At 46.6% G+C, this 12,073-nt stretch overlaps 1 protein-coding gene across 1 annotated transcript; it reads left to right on the forward strand.

The window, feature by feature from the left end:
* The first annotated feature begins 1,377 nt into the window (after positions 1–1,377).
* LOC119165188 (uncharacterized) lies at positions 1,378–10,786 on the forward strand. Its single transcript, XM_037417372.2, has 5 exons — positions 1,378–1,503; positions 6,688–6,819; positions 9,097–9,195; positions 9,922–10,168; positions 10,465–10,786. Exons 2-5 carry the CDS (start codon positions 6,753–6,755, stop codon positions 10,691–10,693), a joined length of 642 nt encoding a protein of 213 aa, XP_037273269.2. The 5' UTR covers positions 1,378–1,503; positions 6,688–6,752; the 3' UTR covers positions 10,694–10,786.
* Positions 10,787–12,073: the final 1,287 nt, after the last annotated feature.

Genomic DNA, 12,073 nt, shown 5'->3' on the forward strand with positions numbered 1-12,073 from the left:
CTTTACGCAAAGCGCGCACTTCGTGTCATCTCGTTACTAGTGACGAAAACGTGCTAAAGTGGGACCGCCAAACGGTGTCAAGTGTATATAAATGGCTTGCAGTTAGCACTCTCATCAGCGTGTACGAAGGAAAAAAAATGCTTCGGTGCGTAGTGGTTGGTGCCGCGCGCTAAAGATCGTGAGGTCACTGGTTCGACGCTCCGCACTCATTTATTTCCTTTTCTATCAGCATGTATTTTACAGCAGAATATCTGGGACGGTAGTACGTCAAAGAAGCCGTGGTTGACCCTGGAATAAAACAATATTGTGTTAAAAAAGGTGAAGGGAGTTTATAGCTTCCAGGAAATGAAAGCAAGACCACGGACAAGCAAATTTTGGTACAGCGGTCGGTTGCTACGGGATGACGTAATGAACCGAAAGTAATAAAATTTTCGACCCTAGGCTAAATGATGGCGAGGTGGGTTCCAAGTCGCTTACTTAAAACTGAATGATTGATATGTGGGGTTTTGCGTCCCAAAACCATCATATGATTATGAGAGACGCCGTAGTGGAGGGCTTCGGAAATTTCGACCAGCTGGGGTTCAAAACTTGGTCATGCCATGACTGCCGCACGAGAAAAAAAAATGACTCCAGTCATGTCTTCGCAGGCCATGAACTTTATCGAAAAATTGAAAATAAAGACGTTTGGATGTACTTTGATAGCCGTGTCAGGTTACTTATTAAAAAATGTTTAGGTTTGGGCCTTACGGCAAGCCGAAGATAGCGCCCGGGTCCAAGGACTTCGAGCCGTCAGCTGAGGTAACCGCCATCATCATAGACGGAGGGTTGGATTGGACAGAGATTGTTCTCCTATTCACCCCCTCAACCTCTTTCGTCGCTCGAGGGAAACTGCCGGACTTTAAATAAAGTTCATTCATTGAAAACCTTTCGATGTACAGTTTCTTGTTGGCCGCGGTAGGCTGCTAGCAACAACTGCGGTCGTGGACCGCGGGTTTGAAACCCGTGTTTTATCCCATAATTTTCATTTTGTGGATAAATACGTGCCCGTGAAATGTATTTTAGAATGGTGTGTGTGTGTGGGGTGATCGAGTAGGTCAGGGTTTAAACCAGAGACTCGTCTTGTTGATGCGCCTGAGACACCATCGTCTGTCATGCGTGGAAATATTCTCTGCATGTTCAGTCTCGTTACTGTCTCCTTCAATCTCTCAGGGCTGCGGGCTTAGAGATGACGTGGATTTATCGCCAGGCCACGTGATTCGAAGAATACGCAGCTGCGGTGCCTCGATGTGCTCCGTGTAAACTCTTGACCGAGCACACCGCCTGCGCGTCGTCCAATGCGGGCGGCAGACGCGCGCGTGTCCCGCATGACTGCGAACGAGGACTTTCGTCATGCAGGCAGTTTGGCTTTCCATGTCATACGCTCTGTCGATACTCTTCGGTTTCATACGGTTTTCAAACAAGCTCCCTCACGACTTCTCAAGCGGCGCTCGCCGAGGCTTTTATGTACGTATTCTTTGATGTCTGCACTGAATGACTATCGACATAACCAAGCTAGGGTGAAAACTGAAACCTCATTTTGGACAACAATATATATGTCAGTATAGAATACAGACGAGTTCGAGTGGCGCCACGTAGGGCTGTTAACCTTTGTGTTTTTATCTTTAACAACAAAACCAACATTGTTAGGCGTAGACTCAAATTCAAGAGAGTGGTTGGTTTTGTACGTACGATATTTGATGGCCGTATTAATTGCAGTATTCAAAAACAAGAAAACGAGGGTTTCACAGCCCAAGATAGCGGCCCGAAAATTGATACTGTTGCTGAAGTTCCTGTTCGGCATCACCCACGTCGAGCCTCCATCTCCGAACGCGCAGAAACAGCAAAGAAAGTTTATGACATGCTTAAGCGTGGTATTATATCGCGCTCGTGAAGTCCGCTGTCGTCCCCCGTTGTACTTGTCAGAATAAAAGACAAAACAACCCGTTTCTGTGTTGACTATTGGCGGCTAAACCATGTCGCTAAGCCTGACATGTATCCGCTTCCTCGTCTTGACGGTGCCCTTGACCACCTGCATGGAGTCCATTTTTTCACAACACTGGATCTTTTTTCTAGCAGGTGTGACTAGACCCTAATGGCACTTTATAACTCCAGACGGTCTATACCACTTGAACCACGCGCCTGCCATTTAGCCTCTCCAATGCCCCTGCTACATTTCAGCGATTAATGAAACGGGTTCGTGGGCATCTCAAGTTGTCGATGGCGTTTTGGTTTATTTATTTAGACGACATCATTGTCTACGCTCTCACAATTCCCGAACACCTCAGGCGTTTGAAAATAGTTTTGCGTGCTCTCGAAGATGCTCGCATTTGCATTAAGCCTTCCAAATGCTTGTTCGGCTTCTCGAAAGTTACTTACTTGGGGCACGTAGTCAGCGCCAAAGACGTCAGTCCTGATCCCACGAAGCTCCAAGCCATTGCCTGCATTCCGCCTCCTGCCACGGCTAAGCAGCTTGAAAATTTCTTGGGCTTCGCATCACATTTCAGACGCTTGGTCCCTGACTTAGCTTCTCGCGCGGTCCTACTCAACGAGCTACTGACGAAAGAGGTTCGATGGCAACGTGGTCTCGACCAAGAAGCTGCTTTAAACGTCCTGAAGACTGCCCTTCAAGTACCACTGACGCTTGTGCACTATGATGAGAATGCCCCGACGATTCTACACACAGACGTCAGTGGTCTTGGCCTTGGAGCTGTTTTCTTGCAAGTTAACGACGACGGGCAGGAGAGACAGGTCACTCACGCTAGCCGCTGGTTCACTGAACCAGAGAGCTGATACCACACCTCTGAACTTGAGTGCTTGGCGGTAGTTTGGGAAGCCGAAAAACTTCGTCCTTACGTTTATGATAAAACCACCACGGTCGTTACCGACAACGTCGCCCGATCAATGGCTTCAAACGAGAAAAGGCATCGATGCTAAGTCCGCCAGCTGGCTCTCAAATTGCAGGATTATAACTTTCCCATCGTTTATCGCAGCGGCGCTCACCATGAAGACGCTGACTACCTTTCTCGCCACCCGACAGCTTTCAATGATGTCTCCCCAGTCACTGCACTGCAGTGCTTTATTTACGTACTACACAGCTACAAGACACCGAAATCGTCGATATAACCCGGCGACTATCCGGGGACGTACACGCACTTACAAGCGTCGTCGTGAAAGTCTTTCTACTTCGTATGTCGCTCGGAATGGAATCCTTTTTTACCAAAATATCCAGGATGGGTCGTGCGTGCCTTCTTTGTCGGTAGCCATGCGACAATTGCGACTGTTGGGTGAGTTGGTGCTTTGACATAGAAACCATCGTGGGGGAGCTACTAAACACAACACACAGGAAGAGACAGACGAGGACAGGCGCAATCTACCAGCTGGTTTTATTCAAGAAAGATCCACACCTTTATATATTAACATCCAGCGCAGGGGCTACACCACAACAGCCACGAAAATTTAAACCAGACGAGAAAGAAATTGGAATTCAGCATTGTACAGTGCAATGGAAGTTCTTAAGCCCTCGTCACCTGCTTTTTTTTAATGAAGAAAGCTTCCAGCGTTTCGCGAGCCAATTTATCTATACTTCTACCTAGTTCTGTCGCTAAAAAAGCCTACGTGTCATATTTGTATGATTCATCATGCTACCAGAGGTTCACCTGTCGCTTTTTGTTCTTTGCTGTCTTTATCACTATGGTTTTTTTTCTCTTGGTTTTTCAAATGTTTTCACAATACCCTTGTTCATTATTTCTTACCTTGTTTGCTTACTGTTTTTGCTGTTCTAGTTATGCATTATGTATATGACATGCTTTCAACCGCTGTAACCGCTCAGTATCTGAGGTGGCCAGGTTCCCCTCAAGCTGTTTAATGCAGCTTTCTTACCATGCTTTTTCACCATCCTCCCAACCTTTTTGCGCAATAAACTCAATTCAATTCAAATTAGACTGAAGTTAGGGCGTCCCCGACCACTCGACGCAGCACGTCCTCACGTTCATTAACGACTGCATGCGTCGTTTTTCGGCATGGCACACCATGCTCGCTCATCACTGACCACGGCACGGCCTTCACGTCAAGCACATTCAGAAACCTACTGAACGACCATTGGAATTCAACATGCCACGGCTACTCCTTAGCACCCACAAAAATAGGTCTGGTGGAACGTACAAACCTTACCGTCAAGGACATAGTGTCGTCATACGTGAGTCCTATAGTCATAACAACTGGGACGAGTACATCGCCGCAGCTGTCTTCGCCATAATACGTCACAGCAAGAAATCACACGGAAGTCTCCGTTCAAGCTTGTCTATGGAAGGGCGCCAAGGCTTCCGCAAGAAGTCGTCTTTGGTTTGAACACAATGGCGCACAACTGTTCGGATGATACCAGTACTTCGGAGCTACTTCGGAAGGCTTGCTTTAGAGCACACCTGGCCATAGCGGATCACCAGGCGAAATTCCATACGCCTCCCAAAGAGAACAACACCCCTTTCAAGCCAGGAAACCGAGTGTGTGAAGAAGAAGATGTGCGCTGATTCTACGCACCCAGTGTGTTGCACAGCGCTGCCAGAAGTTTCTTCCCCGGTTTGCCGGTTCATTTCGGGAGGTGAAAGCCCTAAGGTCCATTCGATTCACCCTGCACCTCTAGAACTATAGTTCACGGTATTGCCATCTGGGTGTCGTCTTCGTGCAGGTGACGTTTCAGCTGGTTTCAGCAAGTGCAGCAACGACGAGACACGGAAACGAATATGGGAGTGCAGATGTCGTGTACGCCCTATGCAACTTGTCGGCTGTCTCGAGGGTTGTGGAGGCCGTGATTCGTAAAAGACGGCGCCGCTTACGTTGCTTCAACGTTACTAGACTAGGTGGACAAGGTCTAGTAACGTTGCGTTGCTTGGCATGTGTCTGCCGTAAAACGTTCACTGTCGTACTCGTTGCACGTCGCTAAAACAGACACAAATGCAATCGGTTGTGTCGTCTGCTGCAGCTGCAGCCATCTTGTGCTGCACGGAGTCGGCACTACCTCCCGAGCAGGTGCAGGGAATTTGTGAACTAGCCTTGCCCGACAGATGCACTTTTTCGAAACGAATACTGCGGTGCCGCTGCCGTCATGTTGAACTCGTGAAACGAATGCCGATGTGCAGCGCCTCCGTGAACCGGTTCAGGAAGTGCAGGTGAAACGAATGGACCTCTAGTTTCTGTTAAGTTCCACCTGGAAGTTATTCCCGAACTGGGCACCAAAAGCAGAAAGCGTGTTCTTCCCGCCGATGCAGGGCAGTTGAAACTTTATGTACCGATTGATCTCTGCATTCACGACTCTTCGTCTCCTGACTCAGAGAGACTTCAGGAGAGAGCGGGCGGCGAATGTAGTGGATAATGTGTGTGTATGTGTGTGTGTGTGTGTGAGTGGAGAGAGAGAAAAGTATGTTGTTAGCGGCGTGAAGGCTTTGCCATTTCTAGACGTGGGGCGGTCTTCCAAGCCCACGTCACACGTCATGTCTTGGGGCACCAGACGGCGGCGAGACGCCGTGTCCTCCGTGCTCCATTAGCATCCTATTGTGAGCCTGTCTATAGTTCATTCATCAGGCTCGGTCGCCTTCCCTCATTCCGATGAATGCGAGAAATGAAAGACTCAGACTATGCGATCCTATCGCGCTGGAGAAACGAACTTAGGCCTGCGACCGGGCGTCACACTCAAACGTCGCTTTTGGCGTCTCCGATGCTTCGAAACGTTCAGACGCTTGGAGAACTGCACGGTCCGCGATCTCGCCGACACCACGGCCGATGCACGGCGCTATCGTAAAGTGAAGGTGGAGAAAGTGTGAGTTGTCTGGCTTGTCGTCTTTTGTGGCGGCATAAGTATCATCAACAGTGCTGTCTTATCGACGTCGTAGTTATTACTGTTTTTTTTGCTGTCACTTTTGTTGTTCATTTAGATGTAACGATGTTGAAAGCTAGGCCTCGTCAGCGGGGGCAATGACACGGATATTTTGCTCGGTAAACACTCACGACAAATGCATGAAATTATTTAGGGATGGGGGGCAGGGGAACCGAGAACTTATGCGTTGTGTTTTGAATACGATTAATCTTTGAGGAGAGGAGGGATGGCAGGTGGAAGTTTTGGGCCCCTTCGCACTAACTGCCGGCACCGAGCCTGCCCGTCAGTGTTGGATATGCAATAACAATACTGTTTTTTTTTTGCTGTTGGTAATAGTGTTCTTGTTTTTGTGTTGGCGCTGTAGTTATTTCAATGGACGAATTACAGGTATCTTCTATGAAGAATTGGTGTCGCACACTCTATAAGAAAACAGAAACAGAGTGCCTTGACTTTTTGTGGTGAATCCTGGCGAGTCATGCATACAGCGATACGTGAAATATATTAGGAGATCACTACACTCTTGTTGGATAATCGTGCAACATAACAGAGTGTTAATTTGTCTATTTGAATACATTCATGTATCTTTCCAGCCAGAGCTAACTGAAAAAGAGTAACTCACACTGTTCTTTCCCTGGAGTGCAGATAATGTGAACGCCAACACATAATCCAGTCAGAGAAGTTTAGCATCAAACAAAAGCTAGGACGCGTGCAAAAGCTTTGAAAGAAAAGGCATTCGTCCTGGTGACCACTATTTGTCTTTTGGTGTTTCGTGATTGCAGTTTCGCAAGTTGAGGAAAAAAGCCTTAATACAAGTAAAACAAAGCGACCATCCCACTCACCGACAATGCGAGTGCCTCTGGAAACCGTTATTTGCTCGATCTTGTTGGTCATTACAGGCTCGAATCCCGACGGTAAGTGGCAAGACTCGGCGTTTTTTACCCCCATATTCTAGAACGCCCCTTCACTCAACGCTCCACCTTCACTTGAGAAAGGCGATGGGAGCGCCATCTCGATGCAGGGCAAGTCACTGCATATCAGGGATAATTTGCTGCTATTCTTGAGTAGCACAGCGTCATTTTCAGCTGAGCAGTGGCGTAGTGCTCAACTCTGTCAAGTGAAGGGTGAAAGTCGAGTCGAGGAGCGTTTGTGAATAAGAGGGTTAGAGTCTTAAGAAAGTGGGCATAGTTTCAAGTAGTTAGGAGTCACATGTGTATGCGAATGGGTCTGAGCGCTCATCTTCATATCGCATTGCTTCGAGTATACAGGGTCGCCATGTTTATGGAAAACGGCTTTTCATGATGTATTAACATTTTTTTACAATCTCAACATTTATAATTTTACGGGGTGTAACGTAGGTTGGCGAAAAAGTTGGCACTCACTCAGACTCACGAAATTTTTCTTAACCGGACTCACTGGGACTGGAGCTCACTGAACTTTTCTGTAACTGAACTCACTCGAACGCAAACTCGTCAAAATACTGCTCACTCAGACTCCCACAAACTCCGAACCACGGCGCGATCCGAGTCTCAGGAAGTTGACTCATGAGAGAGTTTGCCGGCCTATGTAATCACTTCAGCAAATATAAGAAGGTATTCGTGAATTATGTGCTAAATGCGAACGTCTGAATATACGGAATGTTTTTTTATCCCTCAATAATGGCTGGCGTAGTGAATGATACCTTGCGAGAGGTGTTGCCTTGTGTTCAAATCAAGCCCCGTTACAGCTCATCGCTTATCAGCCTGTCCATTACACAATCAAGAAAATAAGCCACGACCAACGTTGTCAAGAGACGCAGTTTGTACTTCTATAGTGTGCGATACTTCGAAATAAGTCTGAATTAAGTATATTAGTTTATAATTAGTGATCGCTGAATGAGACCCCCCGCTACCTTTACTATTCGTGGCAGTTCTATAAGTTACTGTTCCCATGCATTATACAAAATATATAAAACATTCGTGTACAGTTAGTTTGTTCATTTGTTGCTTAATTCATAGCACATGTTTCTCACTCCAAAACTTTACAGGGTATACCGTATGTATCGTGGTGCTGCTGGCTCACAAAATCTTACAAACACAATTTTATTAAGTTTACAAGTTCTTCACCAGTCTCTGTGCAATTTTTCTTGCCACCGGAGATTTTAGAAAAAAACTTTTCGCGCCACAATATTTATTCTATGTGCACAGTGACAAGGTAATACTTTTCCAGCCTGTTGATGGCACCTTCATTGATGGCAATGACTTGCAGAGTAGGCTGTGAATATGGCTACTACCACCACACCATACAAAAATTAGCGGCATTTCGTGTGATTCATAAGGTGTTAACTGACTTGAAAGTACCGAAAAATGATTTTGTCCCTGAGATCTTTCAACTGGTTCTAACCGGTTCTTCCCAGAACTTATTGAACAGTGCGAACACATTCATTTATGTTTACACAGAGAATGTAGAAGAAAATCCATACATGTCTCATGCATACTCATAAGTGGGTGCTGCCCAAAACATTGTAAGTGGAGGGCTGAGGGTATCTCGCGTTTAGGTTTTTAAACTTCTGTTTTCGTCGTACACGTCCTTTTAAGTTCTGGACATGCGTTTGCACATCTATGACGTGCATAGAAAGAAAGTAGTAAGGGTGTTTGTGTTCTAATGCTGCAGCGCTGGAGGCGGCCATCTTTGTAACCTCAAGGCCATCTGTTGATACTTTTTTGCGGTGAGCGGCATGCTTCACCAGCGTGTCACACGCACAGTTGCTAGACCTTTTCACTGAAAGCTTCCTGGACGCCGTCATAGCCCTCTCTAGGCTGTTGTTAACATGCGTGACCCCCCCCCCCCCCCAAAAAAAAAAAACGCACTGACGAGGCTGTGACGTCGCTTTTGTGATCACGCGTAACATCTCAAAAATGAGGGGGTCCTCGTCTCCGTTAAAAAAAGGAGGCTGTTGGAGTGGTGAGGGGGTGAAGAGGAGTGGCAGAGAGAATTTCAACTGTCGCCCACGTGAAAGAGAACCCTGGCATACATTGTGCACACGATCGAGACAACATATATGAGCATTTATTTCAGTGAACGCATTTTGTTTTTAACAAATTTTATGTGCATGTTTTCTGTCTGCGACCATTTGCGACATGCTACAGTATACGTGTTTCACCACTATCTGTCGGGGATTTTATCTGAAATCGCCAATGCGGTTGTAATAGAATCAGAAGAAACGTCGCCATTTGACTGCCAGCTCAACGAGGAACCGGGGGACCCATGTGCCAGGCCTGATCTTCCGTGTCGGAGAAACTCCAATGATGGTAAGCAGATGACACTATCACACGTATTAACAGTTAGTCCCTAAGTGCAGGTGACCTAATCAACCTAATTGACTATCAACGGCAGCTCATGGGAAAACATTTCATAATTATCAGCTGTGTCAGCTGAAATGGGTCACCATGCTTAGGCAAAGCTTCATTTTTAGTGACGTCAGGTGGTAGTGGATGCGCTGACAAATTAGGAATAAAACAAAATAAGGGAGAGGGGGACGGCAGTGTGATAATATCAGTATGCTTTGAAAATAGAAGCCAGCAATGTGCAAACATACAGCCTTGCACTGAAAACCAAGATCGCGGATACTGTATCACTTGGAACATTTGTTGGCTGACAATATCGGTGTTGTAGGTAAACAAAAAATCCAAACGAATTTCTCAGATAGAAAAGCTTTTTAGTTGTCGAACGATTTGTCCTAGTCCGGGGCTTCAACGCAGGACTAACGTCTTTCTGGGGTAGTCGCTCTACCAATTGAGTTGACCAGGTAGCTAGCAATTGACGGCGCGAGGGCGAATTCATGGACAACTCGAAGCACATGGACACAAGTACGTGGGTTTCCGCAGGCTCTTTTGCAACATCGATATTGTAGTTTGAGCCATATTCACAACTCAACAGAATCTATAGCTTTTAAATTTCCATTTTTGTAACGTCTACAAAAGCATATATGGTGCACTTTTCTGCCTTTCTCATATTCTCTTCCAAACACAACCCAGGGAAATATCCCTTCCTTGCCAACACCACGGGTGGAAAGGGTTGCTCGGGCTGCGTTTGCAGACAAGGCTTCAGGCGCTCCGTGTTCGGCGAATGCATAGCCGAAAGCGACTGTCGCACCTGCTGGAACGACCCTTTCTCGGACTACTCCAGCTGCGGTGGCTGTCCGCCCGTCTGCGGCGAGGATTATCCCGCACCGTGCCCCAGGACCTGCACGTCCGGTTGCTACTGCCTCGATGGGTTTGTGAGGTGGGCTTTGCTTGCATTCGGTATCGCAGTGTACATGATTGCGCAGCTGCACCTAATAGGTAATATATTGGGTTCTTGCGCCCTAAAGCCGCGCTAGAATTTGAGAGACGCTGTAGTGGACGGCTCACAGGAAATTTAGACCCAATGATATGGTGGTTTTGGGACGTTCAACTCCACATATCAATCAATCAATCAATCAATCAATCAATCAATCAATCAATCAATCAATCAATCAATCAATCAATCAATGAATTGATTGATTATCTATATAGAAGGATGTGACGTCGTCCACGCAGGTCATCGAGGGACGGCGGTTCCTGCGTGCCAATCGCCTCGTGTCCTCCCAAATGCTTCGGCGAGAACATGGTGTTCGTTGCGCAAAAGTCTTGCTTCCCGGAACGTTGCCCCAAACGAGAGGATCAAGACGACGACGCTTACGATTGTGGACGACCCGGGTGCGAATGTTCGCAAGGTCACCGCCTTCTAGATTCCTTGACTTGCGTCGCCAAGTGTCCGGCTGAATAGGAACTCGTGAATGTGCCTCGATACTCCTCTTCGAGACATCCTAGTTCCGAGGAACCCAAAGACTACCTTCGAATAAAAAGACGCATTTCGTTTCCTATTTAGTGCAGTACTTCTTTATCTAGAGCTGCCCTTTAGGATCCATCTTAATAATGGATTGGTTCCTTGGGTAGGATAGCCCATTCTAGCTGCCCTGTCTTGGGAGAGTATTAACACCTCAAAAGCTTGGGGTCACCTGAGCTTTGTAACATCATCATCATCATTATCATCGGCCTGACTACGTCCACTGCAAGACAAAGGCCTCTCGTTTTGCGCCAGCAACCCAGTCCTGCGCTTGTTGTTGCCACTTTATTCCCACAAACTTCCTAATCTCATCTGCCCACCCAACTTTCTGTCTTCCACTCACCTGCTTGCCTTCTCTGGGAATCCAGGCAGTTACTTTTAATGACCAGCGGTTATCCTGCCCACGTGCTCAGCCCATGTCCATTTCTTCTTTATTTCAACTGTGGTATCCGTTATCCCGTTTTGTTCCCTGACCCATTCTGATATTTTCATGTCGCTTAGGGGTACCTCTGTAATTTTCCTTTCCATAGCTCGCTGCATCGTCCCCAATTTAAGCTGAATCCTTTTTGAAATCATTCAAGTTTATGCTTCATAGGGAGCACTAGAATCATAGTTCCCACTTACGGACGAGCAGTTTTGTAATTTCATAATTTCGTGCCGGCATATTTTTAAACTTTGGCTAAAGTTACCTGGAACACCCTGTATTACGAGAAGGCATTTGATTCAGTAGAGGTATCAGCAGTCATGCAGACACTGCGAAAGGGCGTCGACAAAGCACATATAAACATCCTGGAAGAAATCTACAGATGATCAACTGCCACCATAGGGCTCTCTAAAGAAAGTGACAGAATGTCAATACAAAAGGGTGTAAGACAAGGGGATACGATCTCCCCAATGCTATTTACCGCGTGCTTACAGGAGGTCTTCAGAAACCTATAGGATGGGAGGAGTTAGGGATACGAGTTAATGGAGGGTATACCTTAGTAGCCTGCGCTTCGCAGATGAAATTGCATTGCTGAATAACTCAGGGGACAAATCGCAATTCATGATTAGTGACTCAGGCAAGGAGAGCAGAAAGGTAGGCCTTGAAGTTGATTTGCAGAAAACGAAAGTAACGTACAATAACCTCGGAAGAGAACAGCGCTTCGAGATAGGCAGCAGTGCACTTGAAGTTGTATCAGAGTACGTCTACTTAAGACGGAGAGTAACCGCGGAGCCCAACCACAAGATTGAGGTAACTAGAAGAATAAGAATGGGATGGAGCACATTTGGCGAGCATTCTGAAATAATGACTGGTAGATTATCATTATCCCCCAAGAG

This window comes from Rhipicephalus microplus, chromosome 8, assembly GCF_043290135.1.
Source record: "Rhipicephalus microplus isolate Deutch F79 chromosome 8, USDA_Rmic, whole genome shotgun sequence".
NCBI lineage: Eukaryota > Metazoa > Arthropoda > Arachnida > Ixodida > Ixodidae > Rhipicephalus > Rhipicephalus microplus.